Genomic DNA, 18,777 nt, shown 5'->3' with positions numbered 1-18,777 from the left:
CTATGGAGACTGGAGAGCCAACCCTTCCTCATCCGATTTGCGCAGTGTAATTAACAGAATTACAAAAAATATATTTTGCCTCCTATTTTTTTGTCACGCATGAATGTGTGTCTTTCCCCTAATATTAAAAATAAAACATAGACTGATATTTGTCTAATGTCTGGAGTCCTTTAAGGAAGTAGCCTATATCTACGTTTCAATACATGTATTTTCTGAGAATTTTTATTTCAAGTTTTGACTGCAAATGTCATGTCCATAATGCTGGACTTCCCCAATTTTAAATAATTTATCCTCAACTAGTTTTGTGGTGTAGGTCTACGTATTTTATAATGTTAACTTCAAATAATACTAATAGCCTAATTTAAAGATAAGGCAGCATTGGATCTGGACGGTAAGGAGAATAACGCTGGGAGTTGGAAGAGGTGTGTCGCGATTCTGTAGGTTCGTGGATCTGAGTCGTGTGGCGAATCGCGATTTCGGTTTCATATTGCATATCGTTACAGCCCCAAAGTTAAGTTCTACTTAGTTATTTTGGTGAAAGTAATGGCTCTTTCAGACTGCACGATTTTCAAAGTAGTCAGGTCGCTGCTCTTTTCACACTGCATGACTATCTTGGCCAGCATTCAGTCGCTGCTGTGTTCACACTGGACGATGGATCGGCGACAGAAGGTTTCACACTGCATGACTTTAGAAAAATCGCCGACAGACTCTGTCTAGCACGCTGCACGCAAACTACATTTCACAACAAACACGCGTGAGATATGAAAAGGAAACAACGCGCGACACCACACGTGCAAGACCGGAGTTCTCACGTGAGACTTTTTTTTTCGACCCGGTTTTGGTACAGCTGGTGAAACAGACACGAGTGCTCCTGCCAAATTTCTACTAATTTTTCTTCCATTTATTGTGTCCAAATAGACCGAGAAGAAGCTTTTTTTGTTGAAACAATGCCATATCATGTTGATATGTGATCTATAACTCCTCCCCGAACTCCCTGCTGCTCTGTATCTTGCTCTCTGGCTGCCGGTGATCGCCGATGTAGTTTTCAGTCAAAACACTTTTCACACAGCAGGATTTTGAATCGCCGACAGGTCCAGATATTTAGCATGCCAAATATCTCACGGGCGTCGGCGACTCGTCGGTGATTCTCTCAGTTCGCGTCTTTGTTCATTCACACTGCGTGATTGTCACTCGCGTGAACGAGCGCCGATTTGCCTGTGATTTCGGGCATTTGTCGGCGATTTCTCAAAACCTGTCGGCGAGCCAAAATCGTGGCTAAAATCATGCAGTCTGAACTCGGCATAACTCAAAAGTAATACATGAGTAATGTAACGCATTACAATTCTGAGACAGTAATATTGTAAGGTAATGAATTACTTTTAAATAACAGTAACAAGTAATACCTAATGTATTACAGTTTGGAAGTAACTTGCACAACACTGGCAGTGAGTGATGGCAAATTTGACATCTTTCTCTCTTTTGACCACTATATTCAAGTCCCTAATTTTTTCCTTTTTTGGAAAGTTATAGAAACACTATGGATTTATTTTCTCTATTGGAGCAAATAGGAACACAAAAATTTTATTTTTTGTAGTTTCAGTTCACAACTATAGAAGTTTACAAACTAAAATGACTTCTGAGAACCCCGGGAATGTGAAAATGTCTTATAATTATCTTAGATAATCGTGTTTCATTGAAATAGCACATAAAGATTGTAAAAATGCAGCATTTCATAATTGCATTTATTTAATTTGTACTGTTTGTAAATGATTACACATCACAATAACTTATATCCAACCAACCAAGTAATTTTAGAAGGTTACACTATTATATTGTCTGGACTCTATATATTGTCAAAGCGAACAAAAGAAATAGAAAGATGTGGTATAAAGTTAATTTGTATTGTGTCTTACACTTTTGATTTTGTATTTCAGCATTTCGAACGGTTTTTACTGTACATACATGAAAAAAGTATAACGTCAGGTAGTGCTAAATTATTTTGAATAATTCTCTTCAGATTTACATTCTTTTTAAACATATCACTTTTATTCCTGTTTCTGTTTGAGCTTATGATGACATACCCATTTAACTCAGTTGAACACACAAAGAACAGGGCTCAGCATCCTCATCCTCATAATATGACATCAGAAGATTATTGTATTTTTAGTCATGATTTATCCATTTCACTTCTAAAAATCTAAAAACTAAACTATGTCTACTGGAAAAAAATCATATAACTCTTGTTTCCATATTTTTTTAATCGACTTTAGCCTTATTTGGATGGTAATTGTTTATCATGGGAACGTAAGGTATTTTCAACATTAGCAGAGGCTAGTCTGCAAACACCAAGGCCGTGTGGTAATTTGATTATCCATCCATCTCTGAGTTAACAAGAAGATGTCAATTCAAAATTCACTGTTAAAATCATTTTTGTCCACTGCCGAGCACAACATATGATAACGGTCGCGGTTCGCTGTACTTTGAATGCATTTTAAAGATGTAGCCTAAGTGCTGGTTCACACAGAACGCGTTATTGCTGTTAAAAAACATGATGTAGGTGTGCATGCAAGTCCAATTTATGATAATAAAAAAGTTATCAAACACATTTTCAATGTTTCAATAACTTTTACTTGACAGAGTAACTTGAAATTGTCAAGCTGACATAACTTATTTTTTTCAATTACGCAACCCGCAATGAATTTCAATATATCATTTTGAGAGAAATTATAAGACAGAATATTATTTTAAAGGGTACATATCATGCTTTTAAATCATTCATTTTTACATATAAATCATACCGTTGTGGTCTATATAAAACATAACTGCAATGCTTGGGTCTGAATTCCTCATTATTATAGCTCCACAAGCCCCTTTTCTGATGTGCGTCTTTGAGCGACCTGTTTCAAAGCGTCCCCTTTAAATAAAAAGGAGATGCGTCATACCCTGCCCGCTCTCCATGTCGATGAGTTCACGGTCAGTTCAACTCTCCACGTTCGGCCATTATTGTAGTTTGATTAGAGATATACGATTATATACGATACCTTCAAAGAACATTTTTATTCACACGTTAATAAAATGTCAACAACAGAAGACTTGTCCATCAAGCCTTACATATTCAAGCCAGAGCGAGCGAGTTGATAAAGATGACGACAAACCTGCAGAGCAACTTTTCATATGGATATATTGGTATGTGAGTTAACTGTTTTGTGTTATTAGTGAAAGTCGACTATTTCTCTTGTTAAAACAAGCACACTGACGAGATAAATGACTACGATTTAATCTTACCACAAACAATCTGTATTGATAATATGATACGTTTAGAAAAGCATCAGAAAAGCAGCTAAATGACTATTGATGAAACTCAAGAACAATAATAACTACAGACGTGTAACGTTACTTCAAAACAAAAACAAAGAAAGACAAAGGTACTGCTAAACCATGACCACCATGTTTTAAGAAAGTAAAGTACTTTATTTTTATTAACGATATTTACAGCTTATCGAAATGCTCTGTTCGTCGTCTCCAAAGATAGAAGGAATTTACCTCTCATTCAGACGAAGTCAATCGGCAAACCCTTCTGTATAACGTTACTGGCGGAGGTTGTTGAAGTGGGAATCCTTGAAGTGCTTCAGGTCACTAACGTACATCCAAAAACCGAACATTTTGACTTGCCCTCTCGTAACTTCTGCATCATTGAGCTCGGACTACAAAATCGGAGCGAGAAATAATAATGCCGGATTGCTCGAAGTGTTGGACCGGTAGTCAGTGTCCTTATTTGGCAGTTCCGCTGCAAATACGGTGACGTTGTAGTTCAAAAAACGTCATAGAAAACAGAAAAATCTGAACAGGTTGAAAAATATGACCAAAACATAATATAAAGATTTAAAAGAAGCACCTGAAGAGAACAATTTCATCTTTTCTGTACTTATAAACACTCCAAATATACAACAAAATGCATTTAAGGGCTAAAAAAGTGTATTTTGCATGATATGTCCCCTTTAACTATAGCACATCTATCTTCCTATTTTTAAATATTTAAATAATTTTTAAAAAATCATATAATTAATAGGATATTATTTTCCTAACTTCATTAAATGTGAATTTAATCTTCTTATTACAAGCGTTTGATATTTCATGTAAAAATGTGACGGACCACGTGAGGGTTCCTGAAACTCACTCTTCCACCGTGAATAAATCGCAATGCGAATGCATGAGTTTTATCATTGCGGTGCCATGCAATTTTATTTTTTTGGACATCCACATGAGAAACAATTACTGTCCGAACAGGGATTTTGTCAACACTACATAGTAGTACATGTAAATGTTAATCTAAATTGGATTAAAATCAATTAGTGTAATGTATCAGACTGTTCTGCTGTATATCAGTAGCAGCATTAGAGAAAAAAAAAATGTATATGGTGCTGAGCATGTGACATCTGTTAATAATCAAAAATCTGCAGTTCTGAACTATTTTTATCTCTCTGGAACCAGTACACACTGCAGCTAAATTCGGTTCTCCGTAAAACTGAAAAACTGAATTGTAAAACTAGTTGTTAATTTATAATGTAACGTAAAGTGTAACATATTTAAACATGCTTCAGTGATCAAAATCACGGGAAAGAGGAACGAGGCTTGACAGAGCCTCATGTTGCCAGATCTTGCTAGAAAAACAGCGAACAAGAACAAGCCAATTATAAACTAAAGTGCTTTATATTGAGACTAAAACCAAAATTAGGCAACGAAAATGGCACCACCGGCCTACTTTAATAACTTCCTAAATTTGATCTATTTATGAACCAAACCCAGACAAGCCCAAAAACAAGCCTAAAATAAGTGGCAAAACTTAAAGAGAGTGCTCTGCAAATCAAGCATTAACAAAACGTGACACCTGTGTTTAAAGATTGCAGAATATCTCTTTGGTCACTATAATATAACATATAGCCCAAAAATGGTGGATACCGAACCCTCAAGATGCCAGAGTGTTGCTATGGTTACCACTGTGACAATTTCGGGAGTGAGTCGTGTTCCCTGCACAAACACAACGATCATAGGGGATTCACTACCGCATTTAAACGCCTGAACCTTTAAGTAGACTTGAACGCCTCTTATCAAAATAAGGTAAGAAGCTCTGGTTACCATGATGATAATGGTGTGAGGTTTGCTGGTGACCATCCCCTCTTCAAGTGGTGTGATTTCCAAGAAAAGTTGTTCCTGCTGGCATGAAAAGATGTCTGAATGGTTTCTTCTCATTACGGAGTGTAACGCCTGTAGTAGACTGGTGTTGCAGCCCATGCCTGAAGATCCAAAACCAGCCAAGAGCTTCAGGAGACTCCAGCCTGAAGACTTTCTGTCTCTCTCAAGAATCCTTGAAGTCTTTTGAAATCGGTTCACAACTAGGCCTGATCTTGGGTCATTCGAATTAAAAAAGAATCAGAATTATATTAAAATAAAGTATGAAGATCATGTTGATCAAGTCTGTTCCCCTCATCCTCTCCTATTGCCATTGAGTCCTCTGCAGATCCACTAACATCCTGTGAGTGTCTTTCTAAACCGCACTCTCTCCCTCTCTTTCTTTCTGGAGAAGTGGAGACCAGGAAACACTGACAACATTGTCTCACACAGATCAGCTGCAGCTGTGCACAGCTGGACGCACCAATCAGCTCCCGCCCTCAACATCAGCTGACCAAGAAAATCCGCCAGAATCCCGCACTCCCACAGTCTACTCCTGGACCCTCTGGCTCACACACGCGCAGTTTCTTTCCCTCTGGGTTTCCTTTATAGCAGACTTGAGATTTGTGAGAAAGGTTTGCGTTTATCTAGAAAAGTGTGAAATAATAAAATCAAGTTGAGCTCTGTTTAGCTGTGAAATTGGTTGGATTGATGTACAAGCAATAATATCAGGCTCAGATATCAAGCAAACAGGCCCTAAAGATCACTTGTTAGTGACATTAAATCATTGATGGTTACTGAAGTTTTTTTTTTGTGAGGGGATTCCAAACTTTTGCTTTGACTATTGCAGCGCTGTTTAAACGAGCTAACATTCACTGCATTCACTATTGTAGTGGTGAGTTTCATATTTATACGCCCCAACAGCTTGTGGTTGTGGTCGGTTGCATGTCACACAGAATCTCCCAGACGATGTGGACAGCTCTGCAAAAATACCTGCTAATTTATTTGTACTCTTTCTTACTCAATACTTCATGCACACTGCATGGTGAAATAAGAGCTCCACTGCTAAAACTGCTCTAACGTCAGCCAAATCCTCTGTTAAAAATAAACCATCCACCCGAACCAATGATTTTCTCAGATTTAGACATCCACAACCGACCCACACTCGCTCATCATCACACTACAATAGACACGTGACGGTATCAAATTTCCATGTTGCGATAATTGCTGGAGCTTTTATCATGGTGGTATACGGTATTATTACGATATGTTGCAATAGCAAACTGACATTGAATCAACGTGGAAATATGACATCGAAACAACGTTGATCTGACATTGTTTTGCTCATCGAATTAACGTTGAACCAACGTCAGACGCGTCATTCTTTCAAAACTAACGGAAAATCAACTTGAAATCAACGTGTTGTTTCAACGTTATGAAAGCAAACCAATTTTCGATTTTCATTTAGCTTTGAAGAATGCCGCGTCTGACGTTGGTTCAACGTTAATTCGATGAGCAAAATCAACGTTGTTTCAATGTCATGAGAGATGTCGTTTCCACGTTGATTCAATGTCAGTTTGCTGTCTGGGAAGTCTTCATAATCATGACAGGACACGTCATTCACTCAATAATAACATTTTTAATGCAAATATGACATTGTTTGAGGTGTATTTGGTATGACCACTTGACAAACCAATACATCATAATCTGCTTTATTTACGGGATTACCGGGGTAACCGCTGCATTCCTGCTGTTCCATCAGAAACGATGCATCGCGATACAAACGCCAACTTGTATCCGATGCACACTTATTTAAATTGATGCATCGTTAGCTTTTATGCCGACGCACCGATGCGATTCGGTGAATCTTACCATCCCTAACGTCTATAGGACGATTCCTGTCAGATGTCAAAGAGACGTTTAGAAAATGTCTATAAGATGTTGATGATTTAGATTTAGAATGCATGTAAAACTGACACCTTATAGATGTATATCCAACACTATCTCACGACCAATTCGTACGAATTCGACGCATGATTAAAAAGTGGCTAATTCGTAACAATTCATACGACCTCACTCGTACTAATTCGTACGATTTGTCTAAACCCACGTGATGGTTATGTTTAGGGGCGGGGTCAGGGGTAGGTCATTCGTACGAATTCATACGAATTGGCCAATTCGTAAAATATGTACGATTTAGCAAAATCGTATTAATTCGTACGAGTGAGGTCGTATGAATTGTTACGAATTAGCCACTTTTTAATCATTCGTCGAATTCGTACGACTTGGTCGTGAGATCGGGTTGGTATATCAGATGTTAGTAAACAGCAGATGCTTTCCAGATAAAGTGAGTGATCTTTAACATTTACGTAAACATAATGAATGGTGACTGTAGAACACAAACGTTTTGGGCGATCTCAAAACACATTTTCGGGCAGACTCATCACAGAGACTCACTAGTAGCCTAGACTTGTTGGTTAACTACTGCACTCTGTTACCGGTAGGCGTGGCCTCCTGGGGCAGCGACAAGTGCAAGTGCATTCTGGGAGTTGTTGTCTTTCATCCACATAAGTCAAAAATACATTTCTCAGTCTAGAAAGCTCCAAATTCAAAAATAATTTCACATTGACCCATTTTAAATACACATTCATCTTTCCAGAGGTTAGGTATCCCTTTAAGCACAGGCTTTACTCCCTTCAAACTTAGAGGCCGTTTACAGTGTTTTCAACTAAAAATGGAAAACATTTTATGCGTTTTGCCCGTTTTTTTAGAAGACAACAGCATTTTGGGGGCCTGAAAACGCGAACTTAGGAAAGTGTGTTTTGAAAGTAAAAGTTTTTGAAAATAATACTGTTATACCTCAATCATTTTTTATTCTTTTCTTCCATTTCTTTTAGTTTTAATTCTTCTTTTGAGCTTTCTCTCAGATCGGTTTTCCTCCACTGCTGCTGAAACAAGTCGACCGCGTGACTGTGTAGTTTAATAAGAGTCTGAAAATTAGTGGCTGAAAAAAAAAATTAAGCTTTAAACATGTTAAAATTTCCATCGTTATGTTACAGAATAATTTTTATACAGAATAATTTCTGTTAAGCTTGTGTATATTTTTTAGTTAAAGCTGTATGTAGATTATTTTCCTTTGTCATGTCACCTTTATATATATATATATATATATATATATATATATATATATATATATATATGAAGAGTTCAGATGCAAAAGCCTCTAAATGCCATTTTAAATTTTCTTCTTTACTAATGATTTTTATCAAACTTGTATATTCAAGTTCAGTAATTTCACTTAAATAACAATTAATAGGTAATTATCATTGCCATTTAAGTGAAATCACTGGACTTAAATATACAAGCTTGACATAAATCATCATTAAAGAAGAAAATTTCAAATGGCATTTAGAGGCTTTTGCATCTGAACTCTTCATATATATATATTATACTCTTTGATATACCTTTATATATCTCTTTATATGGCCACTAGAAGGTGCTCTAGGCATACATTTCCTTGATTTGTTTTCCCTGAAGGGTTTCCTTGTAGTTATAAGGGTACATTTACACAAATATGTACTAAAAACAGAACTTTTTTTCTTTTTTTTTTTTTTTTTTTTTTGCACAGCCAACAACACTGTCAAAACAATACACATTTATACGTTAAAAGTGTTAAAGTACAGATATGATTTATCTCTGTTTTATTTTTGTATTTGTATTGACTGGTGTTTAGATTTGTTCAATCCAATGTTTGTTGCTATGAATTTAGCCAGTTTTGCACTCTGCTCGTATTTCTCTTCAAACCACACATATGAGAACTGTGAAGCAAAATAACATCAGGCATTTCACATATTGGTCACTGTAATAAAAAATAAAAAAAAACTTTTACTGAGCACATTTTTTTACTCACAACTGCATCAACTTGCAGTGTGTGCGTGTGTGTGTGTGTGTACTGCAAATAATGTATGTGTGTGGAATATGAGGCTACTTCTGAGTAAAACCTCAACACACAGGATATTGCGCAGTGCACACCTAGAATAACTTCTGAGAAACAGAGAGTGTGTGTCCTGTAAGCCATGTGACAAGTACTCGTTAATGGTGGGTGCATTAAAGACTCAAGTTCATTTTACGGCTTTTGTGCCATCTAGTGTTTGTCCATCTACACCACAGGAATTTAATTTGTTAAATCAAATCAGTATTTTCTCTATTTAAGGCTACAGTCTGTATATTTTTAGGGTTAAAAATTATCCAAAATAAAATTAAGCAAGTATAAAACCAGGCAGTGTTCAAAACTCTCAGCTTGCCTTAGCTTGATTCAAAACAGTAAGTTTGTAATAATGTTTTTTAACTCCAGTGGTACTGGTGGATTTCCACGGGAAATGTCTTTGCGTCATGTCACATCTGTAAACATAAAGAAGAGTCTCAGCTAGTAGGCTATATTGAGTCATTACGTCACATCTGTACACATAAAGAAGAGTCTCAGCTAGTAGACTATAATGAGTCATTACGTCACATCTGTACACATAAAGAAGAGTCTCGGCTAGTAGGCTATATTGAGTCATTACGACACATCTGCACACATAAAGAAGAGTCTCGGCTAGTAGACTATATTGAGTCATGACGTCACATCTGCACACATAAAGAAGAGTCTCGGCTAGTAGGCTATATTGAGTCATTACGTCACATCTGCACACATAAAGAAGAGTCTCGGCAAGTAGGCTATATTGAGTCATTACGACACATCTATACGCATAAAGAAGAGTCTCGGCTAGTAGACTATAATGAGTCATTACGTCACATCTGTACACATAAAGAAGAGTCTCGGCTAGTAGGCTATATTGAGTCATTACGACACATCTGTACACATAAAGAAGAGTCTCGGCTACTAGACTATATTGAGTCATTACGTCACATCTGTACACATAAAGAAGAGTCTCGGCTAGTAGACTATATTGAGTCATTACGTCACATCTGTACACATAAAGAAGAGTCTCAGCTAGTAGGCTATATTGAGTCATTACCTCACATCTGTATAAAGAAGAGTCTCGGCTAGTAGGCTATATTGAGTCATTACGTCACATCTGCACACATAAAGAAGAGTCTCGGCTAGTAGGCTATATTGAGTCATTACGACACATCTGTACGCATAAAGAAGAGTCTCGGCTAGTAGACTATAATGAGTCATTACGTCACATCTGCACACATAAAGAAGAGTCTCGGCTAGTAGGCTATATTGAGTCATTACGTCACATCTGCACACATAAAGAAGAGTCTCGGCAAGTAGGCTATATTGAGTCATTACGACACATCTGTACACATAAAGAAGAGTCTCGGCTAGTAGACTATACTGAGTCATTACGTCACATCTGCACACATAAAGAAGAGTCTCGGCTAGTAGGCTATATTGAGTCATTACGTCACATCTGCACACATAAAGAAGAGTCTCGGCTAGTAGGCTATATTGAGTCATTACGTCACATCTGCACACATAAAGAAGAGTCTCGGCTAGTAGGCTATATTGAGTCATTACGTCACATCTGCACACATAAAGAAGAGTCTCGGCTAGTAGGCTATATTGAGTCATTACGACACATCTGCACACATAAAGAAGAGTCTCGGCTAGTAGACTATATTGAGTCATGACGTCACATCTGCACACATAAAGAAGAGTCTCGGCTAGTAGGCTATATTGAGTCATTACGTCACATCTGTAAACATAAAGAAGAGTCTCGGCTAGTAGACTATATTGAGTCATTACGTCACATCTGCACACATAAAGAAGAGTCTCGGCTAGTAGACTATACTGAGTCATTACGTCACATCTGCACACATAAAGAAGAGTCTCGGCTAGTAGGCTATATTGAGTCATTACGTCACATCTGCACACATAAAGAAGAGTCTCGGCTAGTAGGCTATATTGAGTCATTACGTCACATCTGCACACATAAAGAAGAGTCTCGGCTAGTAGGCTATATTGAGTCATTACGTCACATCTGCACACATAAAGAAGAGTCTCGGCTAGTAGGCTATATTGAGTCATTACGTCACATCTGCACACATAAAGAAGAGTCTCGGCTAGTAGACTATATTGAGTCATTACGTCACATCTGTACACATAAAGAAGAGTCTCGGCTAGTAGGCTATATTGAGTCATTACGTCACATCTGCACACATAAAGAAGAGTCTCGGCTAGTAGACTATATTGAGTCATTACGTCACATCTGTACACATAAAGAAGAGTCTCGGCTAGTAGACTATATTGAGTCATTACGTCACATCTGCACACATAAAGAAGAGTCTCGGCTAGTAGGCTATATTGAGTCATTACCTCACATCTGCACACATAAAGAAGAGTCTCGGCTAGTAGGCTATATTGAGTCATTACGTCACATCTGTACACATAAAGAAGAGTCTCAGCTAGTAGACTATAATGAGTCATTACGTCACATCTGTACACATAAAGAAGAGTCTCGGCTAGTAGGCTATATTGAGTCATTACGACACATCTGCACACATAAAGAAGAGTCTCGGCTAGTAGACTATATTGAGTCATGACGTCACATCTGCACACATAAAGAAGAGTCTCGGCTAGTAGGCTATATTGAGTCATTACGTCACATCTGTAAACATAAAGAAGAGTCTCGGCTAGTAGACTATATTGAGTCATTACGTCACATCTGCACACATAAAGAAGAGTCTCGGCTAGTAGGCTATATTGAGTCATTACGTCACATCTGCACACATAAAGAAGAGTCTCGGCTAGTAGACTATATTGAGTCATTACGTCACATCTGCACACATAAAGAAGAGTCTCGGCTAGTAGACTATATTGAGTCATTACGTCACATCTGTACACATAAAGAAGAGTCTCGGCTAGTAGACTATATTGAGTCATTACGTCACATCTGTACACATAAAGAAGAGTTTCAGCTAGTAGGCTATATTGAGTCATTACCTCACATCTGTACACATAAAGAAGAGTCTCGGCTAGTAGGCTATATTGAGTCATTACGTCACATCTGCACACATAAAGAAGAGTCTCGGCTAGTAGGCTATATTGAGTCATTACGTCACATCTGCACACATAAAGAAGAGTCTCGGCTAGTAGACTATACTGAGTCATTACGTCACATCTGCACACATAAAGAAGAGTCTCGGCTAGTAGGCTATATTGAGTCATTACGTCACATCTGTACACATAAAGAAGAGTCTCGGCTAGTAGGCTATATTGAGTCATTACGTCACATCTGTACACATAAAGAAGAGTCTCAGCTAGTAGACTATACTGAGTCATTACGTCACATCTGCACACATAAAGAAGAGTCTCGGCTAGTAGACTATAATGAGTCATTACGTCACATCTGCACACATAAAGAAGAGTCTCGGCTAGTAGGCTATATTGAGTCATTACGTCACATCTGTACACATAAAGAAGAGTCTCGGCTAGTAGGCTATATTGAGTCATTACGTCACATCTGTACACATAAAGAAGAGTCTCGGCTAGTAGGCTATATTGAGTCATTACGTCACATCTGTACACATAAAGAAGAGTCTCGGCTAGTAGACTATACTGAGTCATTACGTCACATCTGTACACATAAAGAAGAGTCTCGGCTAGTAGGCTATATTGAGTCATTACGTCACATCTGTACACATAAAGAAGAGTCTCAGCTAGTAGACTATAATGAGTCATTACGTCACATCTGCACACATAAAGAAGAGTCTCGGCTAGTAGACTATATTGAGTCATGACGTCACATCTGCACACATAAAGAAGAGTCTCGGCTAGTAGGCTATATTGAGTCATTACGTCACATCTGCACACATAAAGAAGAGTCTCGGCAAGTAGGCTATATTGAGTCATTACGACACATCTGTACGCATAAAGAAGAGTCTCGGCTAGTAGACTATAATGAGTCATTACGTCACATCTGTACACATAAAGAAGAGTCTCGGCTAGTAGGCTATATTGAGTCATTACGACACATCTGTACACATAAAGAAGAGTCTCGGCTACTAGACTATATTGAGTCATTACGTCACATCTGTACACATAAAGAAGAGTCTCGGCTAGTAGACTATATTGAGTCATTACGTCACATCTGTACACATAAAGAAGAGTCTCAGCTAGTAGGCTATATTGAGTCATTACCTCACATCTGTATAAAGAAGAGTCTCGGCTAGTAGGCTATATTGAGTCATTACGTCACATCTGCACACATAAAGAAGAGTCTCGGCTAGTAGGCTATATTGAGTCATTACGTCACATCTGCACACATAAAGAAGAGTCTCGGCTAGTAGGCTATATTGAGTCATTACATCACATCTGCACACATAAAGAAGAGTCTCGGCAAGTAGGCTATATTGAGTCATTACGACACATCTGTACGCATAAAGAAGAGTCTCGGCTAGTAGACTATAATGAGTCATTACGTCACATCTGCACACATAAAGAAGAGTCTCGGCTAGTAGGCTATATTGAGTCATTACGTCACATCTGCACACATAAAGAAGAGTCTCGGCAAGTAGGCTATATTGAGTCATTACGACACATCTGTACACATAAAGAAGAGTCTCGGCTAGTAGACTATACTGAGTCATTACGTCACATCTGCACACATAAAGAAGAGTCTCGGCTAGTAGGCTATATTGAGTCATTACGTCACATCTGCACACATAAAGAAGAGTCTCGGCTAGTAGGCTATATTGAGTCATTACGTCACATCTGCACACATAAAGAAGAGTCTCGGCTAGTAGGCTATATTGAGTCATTACGTCACATCTGCACACATAAAGAAGAGTCTCGGCTAGTAGGCTATATTGAGTCATTACGTCACATCTGCACACATAAAGAAGAGTCTCGGCTAGTAGGCTATATTGAGTCATTACGTCACATCTGCACACATAAAGAAGAGTCTCGGCTAGTAGACTATATTGAGTCATTACGTCACATCTGTACACATAAAGAAGAGTCTCGGCTAGTAGGCTATATTGAGTCATTACGTCACATCTGCACACATAAAGAAGAGTCTCGGCTAGTAGACTATATTGAGTCATTACGTCACATCTGTACACATAAAGAAGAGTCTCGGCTAGTAGACTATATTGAGTCATTACGTCACATCTGTACACATAAAGAAGAGTCTCGGCTAGTAGACTATATTGAGTCATTACTTCACATCTGTACACATAAAGAAGAGTCTCGGCTAGTAGACTATATTGAGTCATTAGGTCACATCTGTACACATAAAGAAGAGTCTCAGCAAGACTGCAACCGGCCCATTCGAAAAGAAAGATAATATCTGAAGGGCTTTAAATGTAGAGATGGTGACAAAGAGGAAAAACTACGGAATGCAGCTTTAAACTGTACACAAATCAGTTTTAAAGAGGTCGAGAAATCTAATTTTCCTAATTTTTTTGAAATGTAAAAGATCATTGAACTACAAAAAGATCCTGTAACTTAAGTTTCAGAACTCAAAACTTCATCTTTAGTCCAAAAACGGTACTAAAGTTGAGAGAATTGCAAACATAGAATTACTTCAGCAACAAAACAATAGACATGTCTCTGAGCCAAGGTGTGGAAAAACACAGTCTTTGCATTGCCATCATTGTGATTGTAATATTAAGAAAGCGTGGATGAACTTTATTTTTATGTTCTATTCAGATTAGCACCAGTAAAGACACTGCTCGTTTGTTCACTTCATTTTACTGCAGATTTGATTTTGAAAAAGACAGTTAATAATGACTAAAAAATAATAGATGATGCAGAGCCAACTGGTTCCGACAATAATGTTGCAATACACAAGTGTGTGTAACAGTATTTTTTACCATGTGTCACTATTGCTTTGTCTGTTACAGATCATTTGATATGTACAGAGTATCTGTACTGTAGCGCCGCAGTGAAACTGAATAGTTGTGATGTTTGTGATTTGCTGTTCTATCTGTGCTTCAGCATTTATGGGGTTACTGCATTGGATTAGGAATACGGATAAACGTAAAGAACTCTGCTTTTGTTATGGTTTTGATCCAAGCCATTCACTGAGTGACATCTTCTGTTTTGTCATCAGTAAGACATGTTTCATTTGATTTAAATCATGATACTTGAAATAACCATGTATGTTTTTACTTTATTGAAAAGAATGAACTATGAATAGCCTTATGAGAACGACAGTGTGACAAACAATGGTTCATACATTCATATTTCCATTCACACCAAACACTACAAGTCATCCTTTGTCAACTGTGGTAACTCCAAGTACTTATTTTAATATGCAAAACTGTTACACAAATAATAGCAGAGGGCGTTTACCAAGTCTTGAATGCGGCACCCCTATCAAAAAAGTGTTCGAAAGAGGGGGTCAAAACAGGATAGAAAATAGTTTATTACTTTACTGTAAAAATCTTGATAATATTATAAGTGAACATTATAAAATTAAAAAAAAAATTAAAAATCAGTTTATGGCCCCTTTAAATGAGGAAACAAATAAGGAAATAAAGTAAAACATTTTTTTTTTTGTTTGACCACAAGAGAATCTGATGCATATTTTTACTTTCACAATGTCTTTATGTTGGCAACTTTTTGATATATATATATATATATAAAACTTCCTTTATGTTCTGAATATAAGCACAAATCTGAAAATCGGAAAAGGTTTTGGAATGGCATAGGAGAGCGAGTAAATGATGACAGAATTTTAGTTTCTGGGTGAACTATCCCTAAATGATAAATCCCTAGATGATCCTTCTTTTGTCCGTCAGCTATTCCTGTGCACAGCGTGTATCACACGATTTGTGTTCGCTTGCCACAAGGGCTACTCTTGTCCCGATTTCTGCCCCTGCTCGATTATAATCAAAGGCTACAACATGATTGGTCCAAATCATAGACTGTAAAAAAAGATGGACGATGCACCTTCACTTCCTTCCATTGTAGAAAAGTGAAGCTGCCAATGTCCCAAATATGGCGCTGACATCATGGAGCTCAAGTCTGTGCAGTATTGAGCATGAAGTAGAGCAGGCTCAGCCACGGTGTCAAGGCCCTGTCAACACTCCCGCTGAATTGGTTAGTACAGTTTACTGCAGTACAGTTAAGTGCCTTAGTGACTTCTTCACTCAGAGAAGCTGTCAATCATGACATCACACTCCCATTTACTGTATAGCATCAAAAAACTGACTAAAACCAAACATTTAAAAAAAAAAACGAACACTTGAACTTACATCAGCGTGATAAAAACAAGCTAAAATGACAGAAATCATCTTTGGACCGAATTTATTCAAAGTGTAATTTGATTTGTACGGTGACCGAGAGAGCTCTACACTGCAACTGAAGCAAACACAGGCAAATAGAAAAAAAAAAACACATGCAAATAGGAAAAAACACATGCAAATAGGGGGAAAAAATGGGTGCAAATATAGGAAAAAACACATGCAAACAGAAAATAGAAAAAAACGTGTGTAAATAGAAAAAAAAAACACCTGCAATTTAAAAAAAAACATCTTCATCAGTTCCACCACATACATGTGCTCCAAATACAGAAACGCACTGCAAAAGTTTACAACACAACCAAATACAGAAACGCGTTGCAAATAACACAGACCACAACGGATATGTTTGCAGGGGAACCGATTAAGTGACGAACCCGGCTGGGACGTGCTTATTGCCCGTGAGATTCCCTTTGTCCCAATCCCTTTGAAGGGCAGACGGCAGAGCCCTTGAAGTGGGACTTTAGAGTGAGCAGGGCTGTAGTGTGCTGTTATGTAGCCGTGTGGAACGCATTTGATGAAGGAGCAACGAAAGACAACATGATTTCCTCATTCTTTTCACCTGGGATGTACCCATGACAATGCAGCATGGTGTCCATCAGCTGAAGAGCTGGGGCCTGTTTCAATAAGGAGGTTCAACCAACTCTGAGTTAAAGCTTGAACTCTGAGTTGACTTACCCTGAGATGGGAAACTCTGAGTTTTCGGTTACAGAACAGCTGAAATGAGTTAGTTCAATCAACTCTGAGTTGACTGACTCTGAGTTAAGCGCGTGCACCACAGCTATAAAAAGCCATTATCAATGGAGCGCAGATATTATGAGTCACCATGGCAACAGCGCCAGACAAAAAGAGGTGTTGGGTATAATTAATTACCAAGTAATCTAAATATTGTAATTTAATTAAAGGGATTACTCTTAATTATTCTGTAATTTAAAATAAAGTATGATGCAATAGGCTACTGCATAAACTATAGACCAATTCAGTATAAAACAATAATGGATTTAACATACATTTTTAAAAGGTATATTTTTATGTAACCTTCTCCCTCTATACACTTTGATCAATTCAAGAATAATTCATGCAATTGCATATTGTTAATTTGAAAGCATTAAAAGTGCAGTTTCTTGTCTCTCCTCTCCATATTAATCAAGTGGTTGAGGTTGATTTAGGCTTTAGTAATTAGTAATATGTAGACCAATACTTTCTAGAGATAATAATTATTACATTAATCTAACTACAACGTTGAAGATGTCATTTGTTGTTAATTAATAACTATTTTAGAGTAACTTACTGTTATAATATCAGAGGTGAAACTGGAAGAATTCAACCTAAAGTAGGCTACTATTACTTTGATAAATTTTTACTTAAGTAAAAGTAAATATACCAGTTAAAAAATTTACTCAAGTAAAAAGTAGTTAATTTAAAACATGAGTAAAAGTTGCTGAGTAACTTGTTTAACAGCGGGGGTGGGGGACCCCCCCCCCCCCCCCCCCCCCCCCATGTAGGGTTGTAAAATATGAGAGTTTCACAGTATGAGAACCGTCTCAGAAAATATCCCGGTTTATGGTATTAAACAATTATTAAATATATAAACTGCATTATTAAATTAAGGTTCATATTATCATCATTTAAAATGACAGTTAAATAAATTAAACATTTTGTTCAATAAAACAAATGTAATCAACTAACTTCAATAATTGATTATGAATAAGATTAACATCTTTTTTATCATTAATAACTTATTAAATTATGTTTGAAAAATAATTGAGTTCTATAAAATGTGTTTTATTCCAATTGTTTAATCGTTTAATAGAAATATATTATCAAAAACGGTGGTAATCAAATAAAAGTTTAGCAAACGTTTTAATCCTTTAATTTTTTGGCAAAGTGCTACAAAACAGATTTAGTCAATTAAACCATGGACAGACAATATATATTCCTTAAAGTATATATTCCTTATATATAAGGAATATACTGTATATATAAGGAATATCCTTATAAAATATATATTCCTTAATACATTTTAGTATTATTATTGGTGTTTAAACAGCACTTCCTCTTTAAATAAGGGGAGGAGACCGCAAGAAACTCTGGGTTTACTGAAGAAAACCTGCTCCCGACCAGGTTAGGTTCACAGAGTAAGTTACCATGGTAACTGACTCTGAGTATAAGTTACCTCTCTTTCAGAAACGGGCTTGACTTACTCTGCTTTCTCGGGTTTGATATACCCCCCTTTCTGAAACGGAAAACCCAGAGTTTCCCTCATTTCAGGGTTAACATACTCAGAGTTTTCACTTAACCTCCTTTCTGAAACAGGCCCCTGTTCTTACGACAGAAATATAACATAAC

At 37.2% G+C, this 18,777-nt stretch overlaps 1 protein-coding gene across 4 annotated transcripts in view; it reads right to left on the bottom strand.

Moving 5' to 3' along the window:
- Positions 1-18,777, bottom strand: part of dock10 (dedicator of cytokinesis 10) — a 188,844-nt gene that overhangs the window by 108,487 nt on the left and 61,580 nt on the right. For 3 of the 4 annotated variants that reach the window (XM_089120920.1, XM_089120923.1, XM_089120924.1), the window contains exon 1: positions 5,137-5,577. The exons of the other annotated variant lie outside the window; for it this stretch is intronic. In XM_089120920.1, the coding sequence (XP_088977046.1) occupies positions 5,137-5,292 (156 nt within the window). In that variant the 5' untranslated portion in view covers positions 5,293-5,577. Of the gene's footprint in view, positions 1-5,136; positions 5,578-18,777 lie in introns of those variants that run through there. 4 annotated transcript variants of the gene reach the window in all.

Source organism: Pimephales promelas, chromosome 16, assembly GCF_988280905.1.
Source record: "Pimephales promelas chromosome 16, fPimPro1.hap1.1, whole genome shotgun sequence".
Classification (NCBI taxonomy): domain Eukaryota; kingdom Metazoa; phylum Chordata; class Actinopteri; order Cypriniformes; family Leuciscidae; genus Pimephales; species Pimephales promelas.
This window is presented reverse-complemented; position numbering and strand designations above follow the sequence as displayed.